This window comes from Hyla sarda, chromosome 6 (genome assembly GCF_029499605.1).
Source record: "Hyla sarda isolate aHylSar1 chromosome 6, aHylSar1.hap1, whole genome shotgun sequence".
In the NCBI taxonomy this organism is placed as follows: Eukaryota; Metazoa; Chordata; class Amphibia; order Anura; family Hylidae; genus Hyla; species Hyla sarda.
Window position 1 is genome coordinate 8,707,805 of NC_079194.1, and position 19,313 is coordinate 8,727,117.

Genomic DNA, 19,313 nt, shown 5'->3' on the forward strand with positions numbered 1-19,313 from the left:
CGCCCCCCTCGTGCTGCCACACCCCCCCAATGCAAGTCTATGGGAGGGGGCGTGGCGACTGCCACGCCCCCTCCAATAGACTTGCATTGAGGGGGCGTGACGTGACGTCACGAGGGGGCGTGACCAGCCCCTGCAGCACGCGCAGCCGCCACGCCCCCTCCAATAGACTTGCATTGAGGGGGCGTGACGTGACATCACGAGGGGGGCGTGACCAGCCCCTGCAGCACGCGCACACAGCGTTCGGAACTAAATGCTCTGAACGCTGGCCAGTAGAGTACCCCTTTAAAGGGGTACTCCGGTGGAAAACTTTTTTTTTAATCAACTGGTGCCAGAAAGTTAAACAAATTTGTAAATTACTTCTATTAAAAAAATCTTAATCCTTCCAGTACTTATTAGCTGCTGAATACTACAGAGGAAATTCTTTTCTTTTTGGAACACAGAGCTCTCTGCTGACATCACGAGCACAGTGCTCTCTGCTGACATCTCTGTCCATTTTAGGAACTGTCCAGAGCAGCATATGTTTTCTATAGGGATTTTCTCCTACTCTGGACAGTTCCTAAAATGGACAGAGATGTCAGCAGAGAGCACTGTGGTCATGATGTCAGCAGAGAGCTCTGTGTTCGAAAAAGAATAGAATTTCCTCTGTAGTATTCAGCAGATAATAAGTACTGGAAGGATTAAGATTTTTTAATAGAAGTAATTTACGAATCTGTTTAACTTTCCGGCACCAGTTGATTTAAAAAAAAAAAGAAAAAGTTTTCCACCGGAGTACCCCTTTAAGACAATGGTTCTATGCATTTACCTGTTGCATCCCTTTTCAAGGCCTATGGATTCATAGGGGCGGAACTTTCTCTACTCGATCCAGTTTGCAAAGCAAGAGAAAATGCCACCCACTATATCTTAGAGTCTTCGGTGACGGAATGTGGGACACAGCACAGTATTGATGACTCTCACATTATATACTACAATACTGTAAGTAGTTACGTCAGGGATATGTTAGCTCTATAGTGTAATGGCTGACGCTGCCCATAGACAGTAGATCTTTGTTGCCGATTATCTCATTTCGATAGACTCGCCTCCAGTATCCGGGGGTAGGTTGGATTTTTCCTGTCCAGTTCCATTGTATCCATTGCCCGGCCACATGGGGACCTATTTAGAACTTTGTGCCTGTTTTCCTCAGGATGTCCATGTAGGACCCGTAATGACTTATCCAGGCAGAAGGCGGAAGAACTAGACCCAGAGCTTGGAATTCTTCATAGGACAATAGGGACACCTGTGTTTCTTATAGTCTACTATATGTTTTTTTTATTATTATTATTTTTTTCTTTTCTACAATTAGACTGTGCTGGACTGAAGTCTTATTCTGTGTTAAAGTTCTGTACTTGTTTATCTTCGGTTACAGAATTACAGATGATGAGTTTAGGGGATTAGGCGTTTAGGGGACTAGGTTTGTGTATGTGGTCTCAATAGGAAGAGGAGTTAAAGCTGTTGACAAATCCACTGTCCACTCCAGACTCCTATGTCCCGTCCAGACTTCTCTGTCCTTCCATAGACTCCTCTGCCCCCTCCAGACTCCCCTGTACCCCTCCAGACTTGTCTATTCCCCCCACACTCCTCTGTCCTCTTCCAGAATCCTCAGTGTTCTTCAGACTCCTCTGTCCCCTCCTCCTAAATCTTCTTCCCCCCTTCCGACTCCTCTGTCCCCCTCCAGACTCCTCTATTCCCTTCAGACTCCTCTGTCCTCCTCCCTCCAGACAACTCTGTCTTCTCCAAACTCCTCTGTCCCCTCCAGACTCCTCTGTCCCCCTCCAGACTCCTCTGTCCCCCTCCAGACTCCTCTATTCCCTTCAGACTCCTCTGTCCCCTCTTCCCAACTCTTATGCCCCCTTCCTGACTCCTTTGTCTTCTTTAAGGCCCCTTTAAAACTGCTGTTGCGCCCCATTTTGTGCCTTTAACGGGGTTATCCAGGAATCAAAAAACAGACCTATTTTCTTTCAAAGACCGCTCCCTGTCTGTCTCCACTTTGGGTGTGGTATTACAACATGGCTTCATTCACTTCAATGGAACTGAGCTGGAGAACCACACCAAACCTGGAGACAGACAGGGAGCGGTCTTTGAAATATATTCTCTGTTTTTCGATTCCTGAATAACCCATATAACGGCCATTATCGTGATGGAGCACTAGGGGCAAAAGTGGGTCCCGATGGCTCCAATTTACTATTACGTGGTCCATCAGGCGCCGTTGTTTTTTGACGGGAATAGCGGGAGACAAAGATGGCGTAAGCAGTTTTTTTTTTCTCCCGCTATTCTCCCCGGATCCCATGACGGCCGTGAATGGAGCGTAAGACTCCTCTGTCCTCCTCCAGACACCCCTGTTTTCTTCAAACTCCTCTGTCCCCCTCCAGACTCCTCTGTCCCCCTCTAGACTCCTCTGTCACCCTCTAGACTCCTCTGTCACCCTCTAGACTCCTCTGTCACCCTCTAGACTCCTCTGTCCCCCTCCAGACTCCTCTGTCCCCCTCCAGACTCCTCTGTCACCCTCCAGACTCCTCTGTCACCCTCCAGACTTCTCTGTCCCCCTCCAGACTCCTCTGTCCCCCTCCAGACTCCTCTGTCCCCCTCCAGACTCCTCTGTCCCCCTCCAGACTCCTCTGTCCCCCTCTAGACTCCTCTGTCCCCCTCTAGACTCCTCTGTCCCCCTCTAGACTCCTCTGTCCCCCTCTAGACTCCTCTGTCCCCCTCTAGACTCCTCTGTCCCCCTCCAGACTCCTCTGTCCCCCTCCAGACTCCTCTGTCCCCCTCCAGACTCCTCTGTCCCCCTCCAGACTCCTCTGTCCCCCTCCAGACTCCTCTGTCCCCCTCCAGACTCCTCTGTCCCCCTCCAGACTCCTCTGTCCCCCTCTAGACTCCTCTGTCCCCCTCTAGACTCCTCTGTCCCCCTCTAGACTCCTCTGTCCCCCTCCAGACTCCTCTGTCCCCCTTACCCAACATAAGCCTTTAGAGAATTATCAGACCCCCACCATATACATTATATGTACAGCTGATACTGCCAAAGCCAGTGAGTTCAGCCAACATTTATCTAATGTGTATAGTCACCCTTAAAGGGGTTATCCAGGAAAAAACTTTTTTTTACATATCAACTGGCTCCAGAAAGTTAAACAGATTTGTAAATTACTTCTATTAAAAAAAAATCTTAATGCTTTCAGTACTTATGAGCTGCTGAAGTTGAGTTGTTCTTTTCTGTCTAAGTGCTCTCTGATGACACCTGTCTCGGGAACTGTCCAGAGTAGAAGCAAATTCCCATAGCAAACCTCTTCTACTCTGTGCAATTCCTGAGACAGACAGAGATGTCAGCAGAGAGCACTGTTTCCAGACAGATAAGAACAACTCAACTTCAGCAGCTGATAATTATTGGAAGGATTAAGATTTTTTTAATAGAAGTAATTTACAAATCTGTTTAACTTTCTGGAGCCAGTTGATCTAAAAAAAAAAAAGAGTTTTTTTTTCCTGGAATACCCCTTTTAGGCACCTATATACATTTTGGCAGGACTGTCCAACGATCGTATGTGTAGGGTGGCATCCTGACTCCTGACAGATGGTGTTGTGGGAAAGAAGAATGGGGCATATTGAATGTTAACGCCCGATCCTTGTGTCCTCTCTGGAGATAAGGGGTGTCTGACAGTGACTTGACTAAGCTTGACTAAGCCATCATACTCGTCTTACACCGACCTTTATTATTTAGCAGAGCATTCAACGTTTATCTTATACGATTTTACATATGGCGCTAACAATGGGACCTTGTTGAGTCTATATTGATAAAACCAGACTGACGGCCCCCTCTATTTAACTGTAGGGTCTTTGTACCAATGGAGCTAGAAGAGACTTTGGTAGTTGACCTTGACCTCTTCAGTTGTTGTACGGGTATAGAGGATGTTCACCGACAGTCTTTACTGAAATCTTATTTTTTCTGAATATTGGAGCCGGAGGGTCCCGGCACGGTGTAGACCCCTTATTTGTTCCTCTGTGTATGAATGGACCAAGGAGTGACCGAAAAGAACAGGATTAGTGTAGGCGCCTGGACGATAAAATGCAGGAAAACAGCAGGTAAAATAACCAGGTAGGTTTATTCAGCATAGATGCAACGCGTTTCGCTGCGCATGCGCAGCGAAACGCGTTGCATCTATGCTGAATAAACCTACCTGGTTATTTTACCTGCTGTTCTCCTGCATTTTATCATCCAGGCGCCTACACTAATCCTCTTCTTTTTTCGGTCACTCCTTGGTCCATTCCACTTCCAGGATGGCTACGGACGACTTGGTTTATACTTCCACACGATAAACATTGTTATGTGTGTGTATCCACACAACTCCATCTGGTAAGAGGCTGTGGTTGGTTCCCACCTCCACCCCCCTCAAATATCGAGATTAGCAGAGATTTTTTTATTTAAAGGGGTACTGCGCTGCTTAACGTTTGGAACAAAATGTTCAGAATGCTTAGAGCCGATACCGGGAGCTCGTGACATCATAGTCCCGCCCCTCATGATGTCACGCCCCGCCCCTTCAATGCAAGTCTGTGGGAGGGGGCGTGACAGCCGTCACGCCCCCTCCCATAGACTTGCATTGAGGGGACGGGGTGTGACATCATGAGAGGCGGGGCTATGACGTCACAAGCTCCCGGCACCAGCTCTAAGCATTCGGAACATTTTGTTCCAAACGTTGAGCAGCGGAGTACCCCTTTAAACAAATCTCTGGTACTCTCGATATTTGAGCCTGTAATAAAACTCTGATTCCTCAGCGCTGTGGACACAATAGGGGAACTTCCTCCCAAGGGCGCGATCTGTAGAGGTATAAAAAAAAAAACACATGTTCCTTTTTCCTTACGGGCTTCATCTTTTCCATAACTCACAGTCTGCCCGTCATGTGACCTGGTGTTATCTGTCAGGTCGATATGACATTTTTAGATGTTTATGCAAAATGTCCTATATTTAGGGCTAAGTTTACCATTTCTGAATTTAAAATAATAGATTTGCGGAGCTGCTTAGATAGCCGTTTCCTAGGGCAACAAAGACTATTTTTGGAGGAACAGTTGTTTCGGGTACTGGATTGTTGCAGGAACAGTTGTTTCGGGTACTGGATTGTTGCAGGAACAGTTGTTTCGGGTACTGAATTGTTGGAGGAACAGTTGTTTTGGGTACTGGATTGTTGGAGGAACAGTTGTTTCGGGTACTGGATTGTTGCAGGAACAGTTGTTTTGGGTACTGGATTGTTGGAGGAACAGTTGTTTCGGGTACTGGATTGTTGGAGGAACAGTTGTTTTGGGTACTGGATTGTTGGAGGAACAGTTGTTTCGAGTACTGGATTGTTGGAGGAACAGTTGTTTCGGGTACTGGATTGTTGGAGGAACAGTTGTTTCGGGTACTGGATTGTTGGAGGAACAGTTGTTTCGGGTACTGGATTGTTGGAGAAACTCCATAGATGAAGCTCAGGGGTGGTACCCCCTGTTTCTTCATTTGTTTAATGTATAAGAATGCAAATATTTATTTTCCAGAAGGAAATTAATTCCCTCATTAGCCATGCCCAAACCTCCCCTAAAAGGAAGAGTCTCACATCTGTAGACAGTTGTTTTGGGTACTGGATTGTTGGAGAGACAGTTGTTTCAGGTACTAGATTTTTGGAGAAACGCCTTGGATGAAGCTCTGCATTTGCTGTTTCTGCATTTCTCTAATATATCAGTATGGAAATATTTCTCCCTCAGTAGCCAAGCTCGATCCTCCCCCAAAAGGAAGAGTCTCACATCTGTAGACAGTTGTTTCGTAGTTCTTGCACCCATCAGTACAGGACGGGGTACTGGATTGCTAGAGAACTGCTATAGATGAAGCTTAGGGGTGGTATTTATTGTTCCTTCATTTCCCTTATTTCTCAGAATACAAATATCTCTTTTCCAGAAAGAAGGAAACTCCCCCATATTAGCCAAGCCTGAGCTTCCTCCAGTTCCTCACCTGTAGACAGTTTTTTCGGGTGTTCTTGCGCCCAACGGTGCAGGGCATGGTTCTGGATTGCTATTAAAAGCCTTAGAAAAAGCTCAGGGGGGGGAGGGGGGGGGGGGGGTTATTTACTGTTCCTCCATTTCCCTGATTTATCAGAATGCAAATATCTCTTTTGCAATCGGGAGGAAACTCCCTCATACTAGCCAAGCCTAAGCCTCCACCAAAAGGAAGACTCCCCCATCTGTAGGCAGCTGTTCCGTGGCCCATCAGTACAGAGTAGGGGCCTGGATTGCTAGAAATAATGTACAAGATGAAGCTCAGGGGTGGTACCCATTCTCCATAAAGATACTCATTTGGTATATGGAGACTTATTTTAAAGCATTTCTTCATGGTAAAAAAACAATAACAAATTAACCAGAAGAAAGAGAACTAGCTATCGATGAGTGACAAGAGCCCAAAAACACCTGTTTACAGATGGGTATAAGATACTTTTCCTCCTTATAGGGGTACTCCGGTGCTCCAGAATTCTGAATGGCGAGGCGCCCTCGTGACATCACACCACGCCCCCTCCGTTCATGTTTATGAATTGAAGGGGCGTGGCGTGACGTCACAACCACTGCCGCAGGAACCCTTCGTTTGTTTAATACGCCTGGTGCTGCGGGAGATCACGGGGGGCCCCAGCAGCTGGGCTCCCGCGATCAGACATCTTATCCCCTATCCTTTGGATATCACATGGTATAACTCTTAAAGGGGTACTCCACTGGAAAACATTATTTTTTATTTTTTTTTAAATCAACTGGTGGCAGAAATCTGTGGCGCATACCGCAGCTGATAAGTACTGGAAGGATTAAAAATTTTAAATAAAAATAATTTACAAATCTGTTTAACTTTTTGGCACCAGTTGATTTAGAAAAAAAAAATGTTTTCCACCGGAGTACCCCTTTAAGTTGTTGTTATTCAACAGGTGGAATTCCACAGTTTGGAAACCAGTGGCTTAAAGGGGTACTCCTGCCCCAAGACATCTTATCCCCTATCTGGGGACCCCCGCAATCATGGGGCCCCGCCCCCTCAATGCAAGTCTATAGGAGGGGGTGTCACGCCCCCTCCCATAGACTTGCGTTGAGGGGGCGGGGCGTGACGTCACACGGGGGCGGAGTCGTGACGTCACGATACTCCGTCCTCGTAGTCGGGAGGCATAAGACAGAGCCTCCAGCGCTTCCTGCAGGGCTTACAGGTGGGTGCTGCATGCTAGATTGCGGGGGTCCCCAGCGGAGGGACCCCCCGGATCCTTTGGATAGAAGATAAGATGTCCCCCTTTAAATGACGGGGTTCTTTCTTGAAGGAGACATAATTTGCATACTTTTTTTTCCCATAGAGCACTGCATCAAAATAGGTCTCCATAAGCTACCATAACCGGTCCCCCCTCCCTAATACGTTAGCATAGTCTCCAAGGAGAAGCAATAAGTGTATGATCACAGAAATTGTTTTTATTTTTTGTTTTTATTTTTGTAAAAAGCCGTCACACTGACAGCTTTTCCCTGTGATGTTACAGATTGTTATACCGCTGTCTCCGCCCACTGAGGGGAGTGGCTGGCCCAGCGAGTACGAGGATTTGGAGTCCGGAGACAGCGGTTTTCCGAGAGACACAGATGAAACTGCAGTAGATCTTCTCCTCCTGAAGCGGCATGAAATTGTGGTGGTATGTGCCTAACGGGAGAGAGCAGGGGCTTCATTTTCTGAATCTTTTTTTTCCCCATCTGTCCCTCTGTTAGTTCCTCCTGGAAATTTAAATCTAAATATCAGGGTCTGGGTACTTTTTGTTTTTAACCTTTGGGTTGTGGATGACATTGTTCAGACTTTAGGCGCCTGACAGACCATCACAGGGCCCAATGCATAAAGTTTTTTTTTTTAATATTAGCGGTAAATTTATTGACATTTTTGATCTTTTAAACTGATGCTTTGTGGACTTTTTTATGACATATCAGTTAAACTGATGCCATTATAGTCTATTGGGATATGTATTTAATGCATTTGTCACCCACTAGAAAAGCTCAGGACAGATTGGGCACAATCCCGGGGAAAGGCTTTAAGGTCTTGAAGTTACTTCTAAAAATCTCAAGCTTTCAAGGACTTATCAGCTGCTGTATGCTCCACAGGAAGTTGTGTAGTTCTTTCCCGTCTGACCACAGTGCTCTCTGCTGACACCTCTGTCCATGTCAGGAACTGTCCAGAGCAGGAGAAAATTCCCAGAGCAAACCTATCCTGCTCTGGACAGTTCCTGACATGGACAGAGGTGTCAGCAGAGAGCACTGTGGTCAGACTGGAAAGAACTACACAACTTCCTCCAGGTGATGATATGTTAAAAATTCCTTAGTGACCACAGTGCATCCTATATATTAGATATTAGTTTTTTCCAGTTAGGCCTATTATATAGTCTTAGTATTATATAGATATTATATTATAGATATATTCTCAGTATTATATAGATATTATAGATATATTCTCAGTATTATATAGATATTATAGATATATTCTCAGTATTATATAGATATTATAGACATATTCTCAGTATTATCTAGATATTATAGATATATTCTCAGTATTATATAGATATTATAGATATATTCTCAGTATTATATAGATATTATAGATATATTCTCAGTATTATATAGATATTATAGATATATTCTCAGTATTATCTAGATATTATAGATATATTCTCAGTATTATATAGATATTATAGATATATTCTCAGTATTATATAGATATTATAGACATATTCTCAGTATTATATAGATATTATAGATATAGTCTCAGTATTATATAGATATTATAGATATATTCTCAGTATTATATAGATATTATATTATATAGATATTATAGATATATTCTCAGTATTATATAGATATTATAGATATATTCTCAGTATTATATAGATATTATAGACATATTCTCAGTATTATATAGATATTATAGATATATTCTCAGTATTATATAGATATTATAGATATATTCTCAGTATTATATAGATATTATAGATATATTCTCAGTATTACATAGATATTATAGATATATTCTCAGTATTATATAGATATTATAGATATATTCTCAGTATTATATAGATATTATAGATATATTCTTAGTATTATATAGATATTATAGACATATTCTCAGTATTATCTAGATATTATAGACATTTTCTCAGTATTATATTGATATTATAGATATATTCTCAGTATTATATAGATATTATAGACATTTTCTCAGTATTATATAGATATTATAGATATATTCTCAGTATTATATAGATATTATAGATATATTCTCAGTATTATATAGATATTATATTATATAGATATTATAGATATATTCTCAGTATTATATAGATATTATAGACATTCTCAGTATTATATAGATATTATAGATATATTCTCAGTATTATCTAGATATTATAGATATATTCTCAGTATTATATAGATATTATAGACATATTCTCAGTATTATCTAGATATTATAGATATATTCTCAGTATTATATAGATTTTATAGACATATTCTCAGTATTATATAGATATTATAGATATATTCTCAGTATTATATAGATATTATATAGATATTATAGATATAGTCTCAGTATTATATAGATATTATAGATATATTCTCAGTATTATATAGATATTATAGACATATTCTCAGTATTATATAGATATTATAGATATAGTCTCAGTATTATCTAGATATTATAGACATTTTCTCAGTATTATATAGATATTATAGACATATTCTCAGTATTATCTAGATATTATAGATATATTCTCAGTATTATATAGATTTTATAGACATATTCTCAGTATTATCTAGATATTATAGACATTTTCTCAGTATTGTGCTGTGTTCTACGTTCCTCTCGATGACTGAGCCATTAAAAAAATAAAGGTAAATGCGAGTTTTTTTATTTCCAGCTCCTCTTCCGCTTTCCTCATTGCCGGATCCTGCAGAATAGACCGGCATTGGTATTTACTGTACAAAAATCTCCTTATAATTTTTTATTCTCTATTGTTTTTTTTTTTTGTTGTTTTCCTTTATAGTTTAACTGCACGATTCCCAGAAACTGCACGGATCCTGTGACCGCAATAAATAAAGTCTCATTTAAGATGGATCTGTACAAGACGGACTTGTTTTTGAGTCCCGATCAGAACATAACCAGTGTGGCTGACAATGGACGGGTCTTTGTTGAGGTAAGGCTCCACCAAAATCCTTACCAAAATTATCTATATCCCCTATTATACATGATATATGTCCCCTGATGAACCCTTCCAGCTTCAGGAGGGAAACTGGTCGGGACAATTGTTGTTGGAATAGGAATTGTTTTTTTAGTACCACAATATTATCTTATTATACCATAATATCTGTTGTTTTTGTTTTGCATTGGTTACACATTATCCTGTCTAATGTCCCCTGATGACTCCCACCATCTTTAGAGGGAAACACGTTGGGACAAGTATTGTTGGGGGTGGGAATTTTTTTTTAGTGCCACAATTTTTGGGGTCAATTCTTACGTATCGTTGCATGATGCCCCAATTTTTTCATGACAACCAGGATCTATAAATATTAGTTGTGGATCTATTGTTTTATGTATTAGTGACAACTTTAGGTTGTTTTGAGGGCTTTTTGGTTGATCTATTGCTAAATGTTATGAATGAACGGCTAAATGTTCTTAGTTCTGTGATATTGTTGTTTGGTTCTTTTGTTTTTCTTTTGGAGGTGAGCTAATTTGCATCATTTTCTCCCACAATGCATTGCCTGAAGATAAGAGGGGAATGGGCCACAGCCTTGTTATATACAACATATTTTACTAAAAGGGATTGAGCGACCTCTGTCACTTAAAGGGGGTACTACATTGGCCAACATTTAGTTCCGAACACTGTGTGAGTGCTGCGGCAGTCGGCCACGCCCCCTCGTGACATCAGGTCACGCCCCCTCAATGTAAGTCTATGGGAGGGGTGTGGCTGCCATCACGCCCCCTCCCATAGACTTGCATTGAGGGGGCATGGCCTGACGTCACGAGGGGGCATGGCGGACCCCCGCAGCCTGCATACAGCGTTCAGAGTTTTTTTTTTTTACGAACGCTGGCCAGTGGAGTACCCCTTTAACCTTCATACACGGGTAACGTTCCTGAGGACGACTGGTTTTGGTCCCTTTTTTTTGCACATTTAAGCCTCCACTCCTACATCGCACATAGTAAAACATGGGAAAAATTTGTAGCACCACTAATGGCGCAAGAAAACCTGACATTCCTGACATACTTCCCTGATAACCTTCTGTTTTCTCGCTCTCCTACGTTCATCGTGGGCTCGTATTGTCCATCCTTCAACTATTTCACAGTCCATTTGCTGTTCCTACAAGATATTTCCCAGAGAATCTGCTCGGCGTAGGACATAGACGCTGTTACGGATTATGTAGACGTTCCGGCGCATCCTCACAGATGAGCAATTTGTTACATTTTCTGCCATTAATGAGGTTATTCCACAATCGTCCATTTGCTGTGAAAGCCGAGAACCATCTGAACACTAAATACTAAAAGGGGATTTATCAAAACCTGTGAAGAGGAAACGGTGACCAGTTGCCCATAGCAACCAATCAGATCGCTTCTTTCGTTTCAGAGGCCTTTTCGAAAATGAAAGAAGCGATCTGATTGGTTGCTATGGGCAACTCAGCAACTTTTCCTCTGGACAGGTTTTGATAAATCTCCCCCTACGGGGGAGATTTATCAAAACCTGTCCAGAGGAAAAGTTGCTGAGTTGTCCATAGCAACCAATCAGATTACTGTGGACATCCAGCTGTTGCTAGACTACAACTCACATCATCCTTAGACAGCTAGGCTTAGACACTTAATATGTCTGCTTTTCATAGCTTTTGCCCTACAATGCGTTTTCTGGGCTCCCTCACCTTACTGGGCTAACCTTCTGAGCAGCGCACAAGTAGGAATGTGAGGAAAAGATATGGGGTCGGGATATGAGGACTGGATATGAGGTCCAGATATGGGGTCGGATATGAGGACATGATATGAGGTTGAGGTATGGGGTCGGGATATGAGGACAGGATATTAGGTCCATATATGGGGTCGGGATATGAGGACGGGATATGAGGTCCAGATATATGGACATGATATGAGGATGGGATATAAAGACAAGATATGAGGTTGAGGTATGTGGTCGGGATATGAGGACGGGATATGAGGTCCATATATGGGGTCCATATATGGGGTTGGGATATGAGGACAGGATATGAGGACGGGATATGAGGACCGGATATATGGACATGATATGAGGATGGGATATGAGGACAAGATATTAGGTTGAGGTATGGGGTCGGGATATGAGGATGGGATATGAGGTCCAGATATGGGGTCGGGATATGAGGACAGGATATGAGGTCCAGATATGAAGTAAGGATATGAGGACATGATATGAGGTTGAGGATATGGGGTTGAGATATGAGGATGGGGTATGAGGATGGGATATGGGGTCGGGATATGAGGATGGCATATGAGGTCCAGATATGGGGTCGGGATATGAAGACATGATATGAGGACGGGATATAAGGACAAGATATGAGGTTGAGGTATGGGGTCAGTATATGAGGACAAGATACGAGGTCCATATATGGGGTCGGAATATGAGGACAGGATATGAGGTCAAGATATGGAGTCAGGATATGAGGACGGGATATGAGGACTGGATATATGGACATGATATGAAGATGGGATATGAGGATGGGATATGAGGTCCAGATATGGGGTCGGGATATGAAGACATGATATGAGGACAAGATATGAGGTTGAGGTATGGGGTTGAGATATAAGGACTGGATATTAGGTCCATATATGGGGTCGGGATATGAGGACCGGATATGAGGACCGGATATATGGACATGATATGAGGATGGGATATGAGGGCAATATATGAGGTTGAGGTATGGGGTCAGTATATGAGGACGGGATACGAGGTCCATATATGGGGTCGGGATATGAGGACAGGATATGGGGTCGGGATATGAGGACCGGATATATGGACATGATATAAGGACCAGATATGAGGTTGAGTTATGGGGTCGAGATATGAGGACAAGTTATAAAGTTGGGATATGAAGTCTGGAGATAAGGACAGGAGCGTCATTGTTGCTTTTCCTCTTCCACAAGGTTTAGGTTCTCAGTTACTTATAAATCAGATTTTTCGTTACTTGCAAATATTTATTCTTCTTATTTAAGTTCAGAAAATTACAATAATTTCTATTTCTTTGCATTTTTTTTCAGGTCTCGGTAAACAAGGTAGAGAAAGAACTCGGCTTCGTCATCCAGACCTGCTTTGTCTCCTCCTCCTCCTCCTCCAACGCCATGGACGCGTCTTCCGGACACAACATCATAGAAAACGTGTGTCCCAGAGACGACTCCGTGAATTTCTACAAAGTGATGAACACGAACGACCCGATGCGGCAGGAACAGACCGAGAGGAAGAGATTCAGCTTCATGTTTAAGTCGGTGTTTAACATGTCTCTGGTCTTCCTTCACTGCGAGCTGACGCTGTGCACCAAGAGCGAGGGAGCGCTGAGGGGTCTGCCCAAGGTGAGCGCCGGCTCTGTAACCCATATGTCATTGTCTGTAAGGACTCAGGGGGGGGGGGGGGTCACTGGTGAATGTTCCTCCCCTTCAGGTCAGATAACAATTAACAAGATGAATGTGACAGAGCGGTGAACTCCTCTGCCGACGCATCGGTGACCTCGCTCTCCAGAGCGAAACGCGTCGGGCTGCCAAGATCATTTTCTTCATTTCTATTAAATTCCTTTTATTCCAGATACACAAAGCAGACACCGCGCTGGAGCACAACAAACACCCAACACATCCACACGAGCTAAGGTCTAGTGCGCTGCGGCTTTTACCATCAATCATAGAGGCCTAGAAAAATATCAGCTGAGATACATTCCTGTCCGTAATTGGGGTAATTTGTGGGAAACACGAATAAAAAAATGGTCAAAAAATATGAGAAAAAGTTTAGACCATTGGGATATATGAGGCCTGGGGGGTTAGAGCAATGAGAAACACATGTATAATTCACACCAGTGTTTTCCAACCAGGGTGCCTCCAGCTGTCCGGGCATGCTGGGAGTTGTAGTTTTGCAACAGCTGGAGGCACCCTGGTTGGAAAACACTGTAATAGATAGATGTTGGCTGAACACTCTTTCTATATATATGTACATTCAACTCAGCTGAGCATGCATATGTCGTCAATGGAGAAAGATAAGAAGGGCAAAGGCTGTGCGGGCATGCTGAGAGTTGGTTTTGCAACAGCTGGAGGTACCCTGGTTGGGAAACACTGTATTAGATAGATGTTGGCTGAACACTCTTCCTATATATGTGTGTATATTCAACTCATCTGAGCATGCATGTGTCGTCAATGGAGAGAGATAAGTAGGGCAAAGGCTGTGCGGGCATGCTGAGAGTTGGTTTTGCAACAGCTGGAGGCACCCTGCTTGGGGTAACACTGTACTAATGGGATGCACTGAAGGCTTTTTGGGCATGCTGGGAGTTGTAGCTCTGCAACAGCTGGAGGCACCCTGCTTGGGAAACACTGTAATAGATAGATGTTGGCTGAAAACTCTTCCTATTTAAATGTGCATTCAACTCATCTGAGCATGCATGTGTCGTCAATGGAGAGAGATAAGTAGGGCAAAGGCTGTGCGGGCATGCTGAGAGTTGGTTTTGCAACAGCTGGAGACACCCTGCTTGGGTAACACTCCACTAAAGGGATGCACTGAAGGCTGTTTGGGCATGCTGGTAGTTGCAGCTTTGCAACAGCTGGAGGCACCCTCGTTGGGAAACACTGTATTAGATGTTGGCTGAACACTCTTCCTATATATGTGTGTACATTCAACTCAGCTGAGCATGCATGTGTCGTCAATGGAGAGAGATAAGTAGGGCAAAGGCTGTGCGGGCATGCTGAGAGTTGGTTTTGCAACAGCTGGAGGCACCCTGCTTGGGGTAACACTGTACTAATGGGATGCACTGAAGGCTGTTTGGGCATGCTGGGAGTTGTAGCTCTGCAACAGCTGGAGGCACCCTGCTTGGGAAACACTGTAATAGATAGATGTTGGTTGAAAACTCTTCCTATTTAAATGTGCATTCAACTCATCTGAGCATGCATGTGTCATCAATGGAGAGACGTAAGTAGGGCAAAGGCTGTGCGTTCATGCTGAGAGTTGGTTTTGCAACAGCTGGAGACACCCTGCTTGGTTAACACTGCACTAATGGGATGCACTGAAGGCTGTTTGGGCACGCTGGGAGTTGTAGCTTTGCAACAGCTGGAGTCACCCTGGATGAGAAACACCGATTCAGACAGTAAGCGAGTTCACACGTGTAAACAATGGAGAGTTTGATCATTTATTTGTTTACAGATGTAGCGGTGCTCAGTTTATCGTAGTCAGTGTAGCTGAGTTTGCCATCTATGATATCACAAGAGGTGACCTATCACATTGCTTCAATCTCTTTAAAGGGGTACTCCGGTGGAAAACTTTTATTTATTTTTATTTTTTATCACCTGGTGCTAGAAAGTTAAACAGATTTGTAAATTACTTCTATTAAAACAAATCTTAATCCTTCCAGTACTTATTAGCTGCTGAATACTACAGAGGAAATTCTTTTCTTTTTGGAACACAGAGCTCTCTGCTGACATCATGACCACAGTGCTCTCTGCTGACATCTCTATCCATTTTAAGAACTGTCAAGAGTAGGAGAAAATCCCCATAACAAACATATGCAGCTCTGGTCAGTTCCTAAAATGGACAGAGATGTCAGCAGAGAGCTCTGTGTTCCAAAAAGAATATAATTTCCTCTGTAGTATTCAGCAGCCAATAAGTACTGGAAGGATGAATATTTTTTTAATAGAAGTAAAAAATAAAAAATCTGTTTCACTTTCTGGCACCAGTTGATTTAAAAAAAAAAACAAAGTTTTACATTGGAGTACCCCTTTAAAATAGTACAGAAAAAAAATATTTTTTTAATTATTATTATTATTTTCAGATCAACTGGTGGCAGAACGTTCTACAGATTTGTCAATTACTTCAATGTAAAAATCTTAATCCTTCCAGTACTTATCAGCGGCTGTATGCTTCACAGGAAGTTGTGTAGTCTTTTCCAGTCTGCTCTCTGCTGCCATCTTTGTTCATGTCAGGAACTGTCCAGAGCAGGAACAAATCCCCATAGCAAACCTCTCCTGCTCTAGACAGTTCCTGGCACGGACAGAGGTGTAAGCAGAGAGCACTGTGGTCAGACAGAAAGGAAATTCAAAAAGAAAAGAACTTCCTGTGGAGTATACAGTAGCTGATAAGTACTGGAAGGATTAAGATTTTTATATAGAAGTAATTTACAAATCTGTGTAACTTTCTGCCACCAGCTGATTTGAAAACATTTTTTTCCCCACCGGAGTACCCCTTTAATTAATTTGGGAATATCTGCTATGTGTAGACGCTCCCTTTCATGTAGTATTAGATATATGGACACTTGTCTCATTAAGTCTAACTATTTTCGTTTTCCTGCTTGAACTTTTAGTATTAGGTTATTTACCTTGTTATATATGACATTGGGACGTAATAAATGTTCATATATCAACCTCCCACCATAGAGTGAACGCAGAAGAGAATTCTGTCCTGGATTTAGCAGAGCAAAGGGCAGAACCCCCATCATTTGTAAAGTGAGGCTCCGACTCTCCTGGTCTTCAGTCTAATGTTCCTGCAGATACATCACAGCCCCGGGTGTCAGCAGGAATAATACTGAGAAGGTTCCTATATTTCATGCTGGGGAGGTCTTTGATGGTCTGCAGACGTTCCGGAGCCCTGTCCGTCACCGTGCACCCCCGGGAACCGCTGTTTTGGGCACATGAAGGTTTACATATACTATAGAGCAGTGGTCTCCAACCTGCAGACCTCCAGATGTTGCAAAATTACAACTCCCAGCATGCCCCCTTTTTCTGTATTCCTCTGCCCCCATCCTCTGTACTCCTCGGCCCCCTTCCTCTGTACTCCTCGGCCCCCTTCCTCTGTACTCCTCTGCCCCCTTCCTCTGTACTCCTCTGCCCTCTTCCTCTGTACTCCTCTGCCCTCTTCCTCTGTACTCCTCTGCCCTCTTCCTCTGTACTCCTCTGCCCCCTTCCTCTGTACTCCTCTGCCCCTTCCTCTGTACTCCTCTGCCCCTTCCTCTGTACTCCTCTGCCCCCCTTCCTCTGTACTCCTCTGCCCATTCCTCTGTACTCCTCTGCCCCCTCTTCTGTACTCCTCTGCCCCCTTCCTCTGTATTCCTCTGCCCCCATCCTCTGTATTCCTCTGCCCCCATCCTCTGTATTCCTCTGCCCCCATCCTCTGTATTCCTCTGCCCCCATCCTCTGTATTCCTCTGCCCCCTTCCTCTGTATTCCTCTGCCCCCATCCTCTGTATTCCTCTGCCCCCATCCTCTGTATTCCTCTGCCCCCATCCTCTGTATTCCTCTGCCCCCATCCTCTGTATTCCTCTGCCCCCATCCTCTGTATTCCTCTGCCCCCATCCTCTGTACTCCTCTGCCCCCCTTTTTCTGTATTCCTCTGCCCCCTTCCTCTGTACTCCTCTGCCCCCTTCCTCTGTACTCCTCTACCCCCCATCCGCTGTATTCCTCTGCCCCCTTCCTCTGTACTCCTCTACCCCCATCCGCTGTATTCCTCTGCCCCCCTTCCTCTGTACTCCTCTGCCCCCTTCCTCTGTACTCCTCTGCCCCCTTCCTCTGTACTCCTCTGCCCCCTTCCTCTGTACTCCTCTGCCCCCTTCCTCTGTACTCCTCTGCCCCCTTCCTCTGTACTCCTCTGCCCCCTTCCTCTGTACTCCTCTACCCCCCATCCGCTGTATTCCTCTGCCCCCCTTCCTCTGTACTCCTCTGCCCCCTTCCTCTGTACTCCTCTGCCCCCTTCCTCTGTACTCCTCTGCCCCCTTCCTCTGTACTCCTCTGCCCCTTCCTCTGTACTCCTCTACCCCCCATCCGCTGTATTCCTCTGCCCCCTTCCTCTGTACTCCTCTGCCCCCCTTCCTCTGTACTCCTCTGCCCCCTTCCTCTGTACTCCTCTGCCCCCTTCCTCTGTACTCCTCTGCCCCCTTCCTCTGTACTCCTCTGCCCCCTTTTTCTGTATTCCTCTGCCCCCTTCCTCTGTACTCCTCTGCCCCCCTTTTTCTGTATTCCTCTGCCCCCTTCCTCTGTACTCCTCTGCCCCCTTCCTCTGTATTCCTCTGCCCCCCATCCTCTGTACTCCTCGGCCCCCTTCCTCTGTATTCCTCTGCCTCCCTTCCTCTGTATTCCTCTGCCCCCTTCCTCTGTATTCCTCTGCCCCCCATCCTCTGTACGCCTCTGCCCCCCATCCTCTGTATTCCTCTGCCCCCCATCCTCTGTATTCCTCTGCCCCCATCCTCTGTATTCCTCTGCCCCCTTCCTCTGTACTCCTCTGCCCCTTCCTCTGTACTCCTCTGCCCCCCATCCTCTGTACTCCTCTGCCCCCTTCCTCTGTACTCCTCTGCCTCCCTTCCTCTGTACTCCTCTGCCCCCTTCCTCTGTATTCCTCTGCCCCCCATCCTCTGTACTCCTCTGCTCCCTTCCTCTGTACTCCTCTGCCCCCCATCCTCTGTATTCCTCTGCCCCCCATCCTCTGTATTCCTCTGCCCCCTTCCTCTGTATTCCTCTGCCCCCTTCCTCTGTATTCCTCTGCCCCCCTTTCTCTGTACTCCTCTGCCCCCCTTCCTCTGTACTCCTCTGCCCCCTTTCTCTGTACTCCTCTGCCCACCTTTCTCTGTATTCCTCTGCCCCCCCTTCCTCTGTACTCCTCTGCCCACCTTTCTCTGTATTCCTCTGCCCCCCTTCCTCTGTACTCCTCTGCCCCCCTTCCTCTGTACTCCTCTGCCCCCTTCCTCTGTAATCCTTTGCGCCCCTTCCTCTGTACTCCTCTGCCCTACTTCCTCTGTACTCCTCTGTCCCCTTCCTCTGTACTCCTCTTCCCCCTTCCTCTGTACTCCTCTGTCCCCTTCCTCTGTACTCCTCTTCCCCCTTCCTCTGTACTCCTCTTCCCCCTTCCTCTGTACTCCTCTGCCCCCCTTCCTCTGTACTCCTCTGCCCCCCTTCCTCTGTACTCCTCTGTCCCCTTCCTCTGTACTCCTCTTCCCCCTTCCTCTGTACTCCTCTTCCCCCTTCCTCTGTACTCCTCTGCCCCCCTTCCTCTGTACTCCTCTGCCCACCTTTCTCTGTATTCCTCTGCCCCCTTCCTCTGT

At 44.7% G+C, this 19,313-nt stretch overlaps 1 protein-coding gene across 10 annotated transcripts in view; it reads left to right on the forward strand.

Annotated features, from left to right (window-relative positions):
- The window catches only part of TGFBR3 (transforming growth factor beta receptor 3), a 378,593-nt gene that overhangs the window by 302,261 nt on the left and 57,019 nt on the right, over positions 1–19,313 (forward strand). For 9 of the 10 annotated variants that reach the window (XM_056523161.1, XM_056523160.1, XM_056523159.1 and 6 more), the window contains 4 exons: positions 823–972; positions 7,539–7,685; positions 10,074–10,223; positions 13,301–13,609. In XM_056523161.1, coding sequence (XP_056379136.1) covers positions 823–972; positions 7,539–7,685; positions 10,074–10,223; positions 13,301–13,609 — 756 coding nt within the window. The remainder of the gene's footprint in view (positions 1–822; positions 973–7,538; positions 7,686–10,073; positions 10,224–13,300; positions 13,610–19,313) is intronic. The other variant, XM_056523166.1, reaches the window with a different exon arrangement.